This window comes from Onthophagus taurus, chromosome 1 (genome assembly GCF_036711975.1).
Source record: "Onthophagus taurus isolate NC chromosome 1, IU_Otau_3.0, whole genome shotgun sequence".
NCBI classification, from domain to species: domain Eukaryota; kingdom Metazoa; phylum Arthropoda; class Insecta; order Coleoptera; family Scarabaeidae; genus Onthophagus; species Onthophagus taurus.
In genome coordinates, this window is record NC_091966.1 from 25,340,403 (window position 1) to 25,353,109 (window position 12,707).

General features: G+C 42.4%; 1 protein-coding gene across 1 annotated transcript; it reads left to right on the forward strand.

Annotated features, from left to right (window-relative positions):
* Positions 1 to 9,317: 9,317 nt before the first annotated feature.
* Positions 9,318 to 11,849, forward strand: LOC139429586 (uncharacterized). Its single transcript, XM_071195481.1, has one exon. It carries the CDS (start codon positions 9,318 to 9,320, stop codon positions 11,847 to 11,849), a length of 2,532 nt encoding a protein of 843 aa, XP_071051582.1.
* The last annotated feature ends 858 nt before the right edge of the window (positions 11,850 to 12,707 follow it).

Sequence of the window (12,707 nt, forward strand, 5' to 3'; positions counted from 1 at the left end):
TTGAACTCAATGTGTATTATATTACAATGCAATTATTGTTAAATTGACGTACTCTACGCTTTTTTGGTAAAATGGGGAGAATAAAGTATTATTATTATTATTATTAATACCTTTTAAAAGCTTTCTTGAAGTAATGTCGTCATTACTTAAACAAATTCGACCCCACAACGCGATGGTCGAATTTCGAGGTTCGCCTTACTTTAAATACCCTTGAAATCAAATTTGTTAGTTAGTCTTACTTCTTTTTCAACGGTCGTAACTACGTTACTCCGTCGCTAAACGGTCAAAACCGAAGAAATCCAACAGTTAATTTAGCGCTTAGTATTTAGTGTTAACAAGTTTAACCAGCATGGAATGGACAAACGAAAAAACACTGGAGTTAATAGAATTATACAGGGTGTTCCATCTCAGACGAGCCACCCCGTATATTTCTTATTCCATAGTGATTAGAAAAGTTTCCTGAAACCCGTCGAATGATTTTGTTTGGGGAACATCTTTTGACGTCATTTGAGGCTTGAACGAGCAACCCCCTAAGAGGGGGTGCTTCAACCCCTCAAAATTGAATAGGGGAGAGGGGTTGAGTGATACTTCATTTGAAAGGTCTTGGAAGCCTCTTCACAACGGTGTATGAAAAACGTAAATTTGATGAACCGTTTTCGCCAAAAATCAATTTTTTTGCAACCTTGAATATTTTGGTTATAAATAAAAAAATTTAATTGTTTTATTATGTTGTTGCGGGGCTAATGCTTTGATAGTAGCGAGAGGAAGTTTTAGGAAAACCAATGTCTTCAACAACAAAATTTTATTAACAACAATATTAACAATAATAAAAGTGAGGACGCGAAAAGGGTAACTGCTGACTGATCTGCCGATGGTAACTGCTAACTGATAACTCATGGTAACTGACTGAACTCTCTGGGCCGATCCTGGTTCCTTTTATCCCCGAGTCCAGTAACATCCCCAGTGAAAGCTCTCTTCGAGTCCTTGTCTGGACTAAAAGGATCTGCTGTCCAGATGTACGGAGAGAGTTCTTCTGAATAGTTTCGAACGCTTTCTGGCGACCAGATGTTTGCCACGGAGAGCGTCCAGTAATATCTCCGGTAAAAGTTTTCCGGGAACCCTTTGCCTGGACCAAAAGGGTGTCCTGCCCAGATGACCGGAGAGAGATTTTTTTGAACGGTTTAGAAGGTTCTCTGGCGTCCAGATGTTCGCCACAGAGACCCCCCTGCCAGTGTTTGACCATGGATTGGGAAACACGATACTAGAGATCTGCCTGGAAATGGTCAGGGAATCTAACGCGTCTTCCATATCGCGTTGTTGGTGGAGCAAGGTCTGTCTGCTGGGGTCCTGGATTATTCCGCGTAGCCTCTGGGCGTTGTGGATCCTCCTGGCGTTGTTCCTCTCCCGACAAGATGTAGGCTGGTTTCAAGCGGTCGATTGAAACGGTAATTTGCTTTCCTTTCTTCTCCAGGGTGAACGTCCTGTCGTTCCGGTTGGTGACGGGATATGGGCCCTCGTATGGGACTTCCAACGACGAGTGGTGTTCGCCACCCAAGCGAATCCAAACATGTGTACAGGTGGCTAGGTCTCTGAAGACAAAGATCTTTTTACTTCCGTGCCTGGTTCCGTGAACCGGTTGAAGCTGTTGAAAATGCTTTTTCAATTCTTGGGTGAAGTTCGTCGCACCTTCCTCGTTCCTGCGCGATTCTCTAGGTGCCAAGAATTCGCCCGGGAGTCTGAGAGGTTCGCCGTAGACTAATTCTGCTGTCGTTGCTGAGAGATCGTCTCGCCAGGCTGACCTGATGCCCAGCAGGACCACGGGTAAGATATCGACCCATTTTTCAGTGGCTTGGCATCGGATGGCGCCTTTGAGTTGACGGTGGAATCTTTCCACGAGACCGTTGGCAGCGGGGTGGTAAGCGGTCGTCCGAAAGTGTTTGGTACCTAGCGTGGCGTTAAGCTCCATGAAAAGCTGTGACTGGAATTGTCTGCCTTGATCCGTTGTTATTCGCAACGGCGTTCCGAATCGGGATACCCATCCGGTCACGAAAGCTTTTGCGATGGTGGATGCCTCTATATTCTCGACGGGGATCACTTCGGGCCAGCGCGAGAAACGGTCCACACACGTTAAAGCGTACCTGTATCCTCTTGACATAGGTAGTGGACCTACCAGGTCAATGTGGATGTGCTCGAACCTGCCACTGGGTAATGTAAAGTTTCCAGTGGGGGCTGACGTATGTCGGGTTATTTTGGCTCGCTGACAATCAAAACAGTGCCGGGTCCACCTCCTACAATCCGCCTTAATCGACGGCCACACATAACGTTGAGTTACGAGCTTGACCGTGGCGTTAATTCCGGAGTGTGATAGTTGATGTAGTGAATTGAACGCTGCCCGTCTGAATTCGCGGGTGACGAAAGGTCGGGCATTAGGCGTAGAGATGTCGCAGTACACACTTTCACTGGTTCCTGGGATTGTTACCTTCTTCAAGTTGAAAACAGAATCTGATTCCAGGAATTGAGACAGCTCATCGTCGTTTGTTTGAGCCCGTGCTAATGCCTCGAAATCCAACGCGGGTGATAACTCTTCCACTCGCGATAGTGCGTCGGCCAGCACATTGTCTTTTCCCGCCACGTGACGTATGTCCGTTGTAAACTGTCCGATAAAGTCTAAATAACGGAACTGTCGCGGCGAGCACTTGTCCGGTTTCTGTTGAAAGGCGAACGTAATTGGTTTATGGTCCGTGAATATTACGAACGTTCGCCCTTCCACCATGTGCCGAAAGTATCGAATGGCTTTGTAGATGGCTAGCAGTTCTCTATCGTAGGCACCGTATTTCCTTTCTGCGGCACTCAACTTTCTAGAGAAGAAACCCAGTGGTTGCCAAACTCCATCTACTAGTTGCTCCAAGGCAGCTCCGACGGCGAAATCGGAGGCGTCGCACGAAATGGCAAGGGGAACATCCGGTGCTGGGTATGCCAACAGGGTAGCTTGTGCCAACGCTTCCTTGCAGTCGTCGAAAGCTTGAACCGCTGCCTCCGTCCAGACGATTGGTACTTTCCCTTTTAGGTTCCCCTTTAACAAATCGTTCAGGGGCGATTGTAGTTCGGCCGCTCTCGGTACGGCCTGCCTCGAGAAGTTGAATGCTCCTATGAATCTTCGCAGTTCCTTTGCCGTCTTAGGTCGTGGGTAATTCTTGATGGCCTGGATCCTTTCAGGTAAAGGTTTTACCCCTCCGCTGGCGACGCTGAATCCCAGGAAATTTACTTGCGGTTTCCCGAAAACGCACTTCGCAGGGTTTATCAGGATTCCGTATTCCTTTAAGCGTTGGAAAATCTGCTTCAGGTGTTCCAGGTGCTCTTCTTCCGAGGCCGAGGCGATGAGGATATCGTCGATATACACGTAGGCGAAATCCAGACCTCGTAGAACTTCGTCCATTAGTCTCTGGCAGGTTTGTGCCGCGTTGCGAAGACCAAAGGACATGAACGTAAATTCGTACAAGCCGAAGGGTGTGGTTATCGCCGTTTTTGGGATATCTTCCTGGGCGACCGGAATTTGGTTGTAGGCGCGCACCAGGTCGATGGTGGAGAAGATTTTCTTCCCATGTAGGGACTGCGAGAAGTCCTGCATGTGAGGTATCGGATATTTGTCCGGCACCGTTCTCGCGTTTAATGCGCGGTAATCTCCGCAGGGCCTCCAAAGGTCGCCTTTCTTTTGGACCATGTGCAGGGGCGATGACCAACTACTTTTGGATGGACGAATTATCTTCATCTGCAGCATGGTCTCGAACTCCTTCTTGGCAGCCTCGTACCTTTGGGGGTTTAGGCGTCGAAATCGACTCGCGACGGGTTGTCCAGGGGTCGTGTGGATATGGTGTTCCACTCCGTGTTTCGGGTTAACCCCTTGCGGAACTCCGGAAGGTCTCGTTATTTCGGGGTATTCGGCGAGGAGGTTGTGGAAAATGGATCCGCCCGCCACAACCCGGATATGAGCACCTTCGCCAGCCGTTTCGCGTCCCTGGACTTTCAGCGATGTTACGCTGTCCACCAGCCGTCGATTGCGTACGTCGACCAGCAATCCGTAGTGGTCCAGGAAGTCGACTCCAATGATGGGTTTCGACACGTCGGCGACAATGAAACGCCACGTGAAATCGCGGCGAAGTCCTAGGTCGAGAGTAAGGATCTCGTACCCATAGGTCGCGATTACCGAATCGTTTGCCGCGTAAAGGTTAAAGGATGACCTCGGGCGTCGTCCGATTACTCGCGTTCGCGGAAAAACACACAAATCGGCACCGGTGTCTATCAGGTATACTGTCTTGGTTTTCCGATCGGTCGCGAAGAGGCGTCGTGATAATGTTTGGGCGCAGTCACCGGCCTCTGTCAGTGACGGCCCGTCCCGTTTCCCGAATTACGCGAACATGGCGGTTTGCACTTCGTAGCACTGTCCCCGAATCGCGCATGATACCAGCACAAGCCGTTATTGTCATTTTGGTCGTACCGTGTACGCGATTTTGACCGATTGCGCCGTGAAGGTCCGGATTGCGACTCGCGACGCGCACTGGTTTCCGCGATTCGCTTCAGGGTGGCCGTAACTTCGCAAAGAGCGGTGCTAATGGACGCCATCTGTTGTAGCATCGCCTGTAGGGGTAGCACACCAGTAGCGGTCTCTTCGACGCGGCCTCGTGGGTTTGCGTTGGCCACGGCGTCCGCCAAATCCGCTAACTCATCTAACGTTTTCTGTTTTTGAGACGCTAGAATAGCCTGTGTGAACGTTGGTAACCGGTCACACCACAGGGGTCGTAACACGTCGTCGGGGATGACGGTACCAGCCAACGCTCGGAGATGCCTCAGAAATTGTGACGGTTTCCGGTCTCCGATTTCTTCGTGTTCCAGCAATCGCCGCGTTTTCTGGTCCTGCGTTGCGCTTAATCGGCGGATCAGTTCGGATTTTAATTTTTCGTACTTGCCCGTTGGCGGAGGGTTGGACAGAATGTCCCGCACTTCTGCCCAGTATTTTGGGTCTAATGAGCTCACCACGTAGTTGTACTTTGTGTCGTCGGCGGTGATCTGTCCCAAAGCGAACTGCGTTTCCACGTTGATAAACCACAATTGCGGATCCGCGTCCCAGAATGGTGGAATCTTCACCGCAACACGGTTAATATGTGGTACCTGCGCATTTACGTCCTGTTGATGGTCCATCGTGCTAGCGTTTGGCGTCGGCAGCGTCGTCTTGATTTTTGATTTATTCGGGTTCCGTCGTCGGTGGTTTTCTTCACTCTCGGCTACTTATCGATCACGTCGGGGTCACCAGTTTGCGGGGCTAATGCTTTGATAGTAGCGAGAGGAAGTTTTAGGAAAACCAATGTCTTCAACAACAAAATTTTATTAACAACAATATTAACAATAATAAAAGTGAGGACGCGAAAAGGGTAACTGCTGACTGATCTGCCGATGGTAACTGCTAACTGATAACTCATGGTAACTGACTGAACTCTCTGGGCCGATCCTGGTTCCTTTTATCCCCGAGTCCAGTAACATCCCCAGTGAAAGCTCTCTTCGAGTCCTTGTCTGGACTAAAAGGATCTGCTGTCCAGATGTACGGAGAGAGTTCTTCTGAATAGTTTCGAACGCTTTCTGGCGACCAGATGTTTGCCACGGAGAGCGTCCAGTAATATCTCCGGTAAAAGTTTTCCGGGAACCCTTTGCCTGGACCAAAAGGGTGTCCTGCCCAGATGACCGGAGAGAGATTTTTTTGAACGGTTTAGAAGGTTCTCTGGCGTCCAGATGTTCGCCACAGTTGTTTTATTTATCACAATCAAAAAATCAAATCTGCGTTTTTAAATCAAATGTTCAAATCGTCCTCCATTGACTTCCATACAATAATACAATCTTGACTGAAAACCGTCTCTAACATGGTTCAGCATAGTTGGAGTTATGTGAGGACACTCATTTACAATTCGTTGGCGTAGTTCGTCCAAATTTTCAGGCTGAGTCACAAAAATCTTGGACTTAAGATGTTCCCACAAGAAGAAGTCCAGAGGGTTCAGGTCAGGAGAACGGGCAGGCCACTCTATAGGACCTCTTCTTCCAGTCCAACGACCGGGGTATTGTAAATTGAGGTACTGGCGAACTGGTGCGGCGTAGTGAGGAGGAACTCCGTCTTGTTGGAAATGCAATTGTTGTTCAAGTAGTAGAGGATCGTTTTCTAATTTTTCTGTTATTAACGGATGAATCACATTTTCCAGCATTTCAAGATAAATTTCGCCATTTAAATTACCAGGAATAACCAGAGGTCCAATTATGTGGTCTCCCAAAATTCCTACCCAAACGTTTAGCTTTTCCGGATGTTGAGTGTGAGCTTCTCGAAATACATGAGGATTTGTATCGCTTCAAATTCTACAGTTATGCCGGTTAACCTCTCCATTAAGTGAAAAAGTGCATTCGTCAGAAAAGCAAACGTTGTACAAGAAATTTGGGTTATTGTTGATACGCTCGGCCATAATTTCGCAAAACTTTTGCCTTCGATCCAAATCATCATCATTTAATTCGTGAATTAATTTAATTTTGTACGGATGGAACTTGTGTTTATGTACTCTACATTCAGGATGGTTTTGGTTAAATATCCTTGCAGTCGCTCGGGCACAATTTTGATTTTGGTAATAGAGGCTAACCAGCTCAACACGTTCTTGCAATGTCTACACCATAATTATTTTTAAAATTTTAAACAAATCAGCAAAGTAGTAACTCAACAGATTGATTATATTAAACGTATTATAACCAAATAAACGCCTTCTAAGAACAAACAATGAAGGCAACATATGGAAATGTTTTGATTTTTTAGTTTGAGAGAATTTATTATTGTATATGGAAGTCAATGGAGGACAATTTGAACATTTGATTTAAAAACGCAGATTTAATTTTTTGATTGTGATAAATAAAACAACATGATAAAACAATTCAATTTTTTTATTTATAACCAAAATATTCAAGGTTGCTCATTTGAGCTAAAAAATTGATTTTTGGCGAAAGCGGTTCATCAAATTTACGTTTTTCATACACCGTTGTAAAGAAGCTCCCAAGACCTTTCAAATGAAGTATCACTCAACCCCTCTCCCCTATTCAATTTTGAGGGGTTGAAGCACCTCCTCTTAGGGGGTTGCTCGTTCAAGCCTCAAATGACGTCAAAAGATGTCCCCCAAACAAAAGCATTCGACGGGTTTCGGGAAACTTTTCTAATCACTATGAGATAAGAAATATACGGGGTGGCTCGTCTGAGATGGAACAGCCTGTATAGAAGCGAAACATGCTTATGGGATCCGAAGTCAAAGTTATATAAAATAACAAACAAAAAAACCGATGCATGGAATAAAATCTCTACTGAGCTGAAATGTTATGTAGTTGAAGTAAAAAAAAAGATAAATTCACTTCTCGCATCATTTAGGCGAGAAAGACAAAAAGAAGGCACTTCAAAAAAGTCAGGTGGTGGGACTGGCGAAATTTATCATTCAACGTGGTATGCTTTTAAAAGTCTTATGTTTTTAATGGATAAATTTCAACCTAGGGAGACCCAAGATGCTAATCTAATGAGGTAAGGAAGTAGTAGATAAAAGCCGATTCTAGAACCTCCTCTCAGAACCTCAGGTCAAGGTCAAGGTCATGGTCACTCAACGTGACCTTGGCCTTGACCTTGACCTGAGGTTCCAGAATCGGCTATTGCAAAGGGGGTCGTTGACCAGTAACCTTGACCTAAACAATGACCTTTACTTTGAGCTCACCTCAGGTCAAGATCACGTTGAGTGACCATCACCTTGATCAGTAACCTTGACCTGAACAATGACCTTTACTTTGACCTCAACGGAGACCTTGAAGTCAACCTTAATTGTAACCATGACATCGACCTTGTACGTGACCTGAAATGAAGGTTACACGACGTGAGTTCATTGAAAACCCCACTTCGGAGGAGGTATGCTTTAAATAGCAGATAGAAAATCGTGTTCAACAGTATTGAAGTAAGAGTGTTGTGAACATGTTGACCTGCGACGTGTGTTACAAAGAGTTTACTAGACCAGATAATCTTGTGAGACATCAACGCACAGCATGTATTGGGAAACGTCGAAAGGTGGAAGAGGATCAACAAGGAGATGTTATAGTGTGTGAAATATGTGATGAACACGTAACCAGACAATGTTACTCCTCACATCTGCGCAGCAACAAACATAAACAGAAAGCCTTCGTAATAATAGATGATGGTATAGAAAAAATAGATTCGATATTTGGAGATAAAATATGTAGTTTTAGAGTGAGCGATCATGAACGTAAGTACGTAGACATGAAGGAATTCAGTAACCGAATTAGAGAAAAAGTTATCAGTTTGATACAGTCCGTGAGGAATGTAAATGGTAGTTTAAAAGTGAATACGGAAATTTTTGGATTGTATTTCATAAATACGAAGGAAGAAGTGGAAATCAAATCATTCAACACAAAAAATAAAATTATAACAGTAGCCGTAGACTTGTACCAAACATACGAGGACTTTATGGACGAGATTATGGTGAAAATGTCGGAATTCCAAGAACGGGACTCAGGTAAGAGTATAAGAATAGAAAAGTAGTAAAATGCGAAACTAAAGGTGTTAATACTGCAGGTTGGACCTTGTTGGAAATATTATATCTTGAAGTGAACTGTAACAAGTTTAATCCTACAAGAGCATCGAGCTACATCGACTTACCGACATCCATAAAAGGGAAGAGAGCGGTAATAAACGTGCAAAATAACGATAATAAGTGCTTTGCTTGGGCACTGATGTCCGCGCTGTACCAACCCACAGGTTTACCGCAAAGAATATCATCATACCCAGATTATAGGGAAACAGAATTAAAGTTTGACTGCGTAACATTCCCAGTACCCATCAGAGACATACCAAAATTTGAGGAAGAAAATAACATTTCAATTAACGTCTATGGTATAAATTCTTGGTATAATGGAGAGAAAATGGTAGATGATATTGTAACTGTATGTATATGTAAACAGAAACGGGAGCGTCATGTAAACTTATTAGTAGTCAGCGACAATTTCGGGAATAACCACTATTGTTGGATAAAAAACTTATCTCGACTGATAAATGCACAATCATCGACTCATGAACATCAAAGATATATTTGTGAGGGTTGTTTGCAATACTTTTCAACTGAAGACAAGTTGGTACGACATCAGATGGATGACTGTAAAAAAGTGAAAGCAACAGTACCAAGCGAACAAATAAAAGTGAATAAGTTCGGACATCTAGAAAAGTTTTACAATTTGAAGGATTTGAAAAAAAAATGAAAGTTCCGTTTGTGGTGTACGCCGATTTCGAGGCGATTCTGAAACCCTTAACGCCCGAAGAAGGAAAAGTTTACGATGATAATAAACCATATACGGCCCGATGTTTTGAACACGAACCATACGCGTTTGCGTACTACATTAAGTGTGCTTACGATGATAACTTATCGAAATTCCAAATATGCCGAGGGCGAAACGCTGCTCTGGAATTTATTATAAGATTGGAGAAGGATGTAATAGAGATCTATAAACAACATTTGAGGCAAACAAAGGATATGATACCGCTAAGCTGTCTGGACCAATTTGTACATGAACTGAGTTCCGTATGTCACATTTGTGATAAACCAATAAACAAAGAAGAGAAAGTGTGTGATCACGATCACTTGACAGGATTGTATAGGGGTCCTGCGCATTCCGTCTGCAATATAAATTATAAATTACCGATGTTTATCCCTGTGTTTTTCCACAACTTGTCGAATTACGATGCCCACATGTTTGTGAAAAGTATTGCCCTAAACAAGGAGGAAGTAGAGGTGATAGCACAAAACAAAGAAAAATATATTTCTTTTTCCAAAAAAATAGTTGTCGGAGGAACAACCGATAACAAGGGAAAGAAACGCAAAGTGTTTATGAAAATAAGATTCGTCGACTCGTTTAGATTCATGGCGAGTTCTTTGGAAAAGTTGGTTTCATATTTGGATGATAAGGATTGTGTGGAAGTGAAAAAAAAATTCAAAGACTCTGAAGAATTTAGATTGATGCGCCAGAAAGGTGTATTTCCATATTCGTTCGTAGATTTGTTTGAAAAGTTGGAGTATAGTAAATTGCCTGATCATACACAGTTTTACGACATATTGAGTTCAAGTAATATTTCAAAGGAACAATACTCTAGAGCACAGACTGTATGGAATAAATTTAAGTGTACAACGTTGGGAGAATACAGTGACCTGTATTTGACGTCAGATGTGTTAATGTTGACTGACGTCTTTGAAAATTTCAGGACAATATCTTTGGAGAATTACAATCTGGATCCTTGCCATTATTATACTGCGCCCGGGTTTGGGTGGGATGCTCTGTTAAAAATGACAGGTGTAAAATTAGAATTGTTATCAGACATTGACATGTTACTCTTTTTTAAGAAAGGAATTAGAGGCGGTCTCTGTATGTGTGTAAAACGATCTGCAATAGCAAACAACAAGTTCCTTGACGATTTTAACCCGGAAAAACCATCATCATATATTCTATACTTGGACGCTACCAATTTGTATGGGTATGCAATGAGTTGTAAATTACCAACAGGCGGTTTTCGATGGTTGTCGAACCAAGAAATAGCAGATATAGATGTGGAGTGTTTAGATGATGAACACCTTGGTTATGTATTTGAAGTGGATTTGGAGTATCCCGAAAGGTTACACAACCAGCATGATGATCTACCGTTTTGTCCCGAAAACATAATCGCTCCCAGATCGAAGCATCCTAAGTTGATTGCGAACTTACAAAATAAATCGAAATACATAATTCACTATGTAAACCTACGTGAATGTGTGAAAAAAGGTCTTAAGCTAACCAAAATACACCGTGCATTGCAATTTCAACAATCGCCGTGGATTAAACCATATATCGATTTTAACTCTGAGAAACGAATGAATGCTACGAATGAATTTGGGAAAAATCATTATAAACAAATGAATAATATCGTGTATGGGAAAACGATGGAAAATGTTGAAAATAGAGTCGATATACGATTAGTGTCACATTGGGAGAATCGTTACAGGAGACCCGGTGCAGAAGCTCTTATCGCAAAGCCGACTTTCAAGTCATCGAAAATTTTCTGCCATAATTTGGCAGCCATTGAAATGCAGAAGGTGGAGGTCAAATATAACAAACCTCTGTATGTAGGGCTTAGCGTACTGGAATTGTCGAAAGCGGTCATTTATAACTTTTTTTATAATTTTTTAAAAGAGAAATATGGTGAAAACGTATTATTGTTATATACAGATACGGATTCGTTAATTCTCGAAATATTTACTGAGAATGTATACCAGGATATCAAAGAAAATATAGAGATGTTCGATACCTCTAATTACAAGTTAAACAACAGACATAATATTCCTCCAGGGCCGCCGATAGTTGGAAAAATGAAAGATGAGTACCCAAATACGATATTAACATCGTTTTATGGTACAGGAGCTAAAGCTTATTGTATTAACACTTTGGAAGGAGTTGTCAAGCGTGCCAAGGGTGTGAAAAAGTATGTTATCGATAAAAACTTAAGTGTTTCAGAATATAAACGGATTATCGAAGATGGAGGTTCTGTGCGAAAAAAGATGTATGTCTTTCGCTCCTCCTATCACACGATGTATACAGAACTAAAGAATAAAGTGGCGCTCTCTGCACATGACGATAAACGTTACGTGATGGAGGATGGATGTCATACGTTAGCTTGGGGAAACTATCTTATTGAAGATCTACGCAGGGAAGATCTTTTGGACAACTTATTGGAGTTGTTAAACGTAAACATGTATGGCTAGTTAAATTGCGATCAGTTAATTTGTAAAAAAAAAAAAAAAAATACTTGCTTGTATCACAAAACTTGTATATAAAGTAGAAAGTAGGTTGTTAAAAAGGTTACTTGAAATAAAATCAACGAAATTAAAAAAAAGTTTTTTATTTTCTTAGTGTAAAAATTATAATACATCCTTTTTTGCAATCCAAGAATTATGAGAGCTATCCATTCCCAACCATTTCACTCGGACTTTATTTCCTTTTCGACAAAGAACTTTTTCAATTAAAAATACATCCGGGTGTTTCACACGTTGTAATTCTTCGTCGTAAAATGCTCCAAGAATGGGTTCTCCTCTACCATCTTTAATAAGGTAAGTCCTGGGATTAGTACTTTGAACTGTCGCTATGGTGAAAATTTCATTGGACCAAGTTGGTTGGTAACCTTTAGCAAAAGCGTGTCTGTACTTGCTAATTCGCACGTGTTCCCCCACATTAAATTTACGGTGGTTGGGGTCGACAACTTTAATGGAATTGTATACAGTATTTAACAGAGCAGATTCATTTCGTCGATTAACACCTGAAGGTTTCATGTGAATGGTGCGATGTATTGTGTTGTTGTAAGATTTTAGTAATTTGGGTAGTAAGTCTAACCAGCGATAATTTCCTTGCATACTAAATTCTTTCCACATTTTATTTTTTAGGGTTCTATTAAACCGTTCGATAATCGAGCTTTTTAAAGTGGAATAGGTGCTGTAATGATTAATGTTAAGTTGTTCCATTAATTTTTGAAAATCGCTATTGTAAAACTCTTTCCCATTATCGGTTTGTAAGTTGCTCGGGGTAATATTCTTTTTACTATGCAAAATGTTCTTCATAGCTTGAGT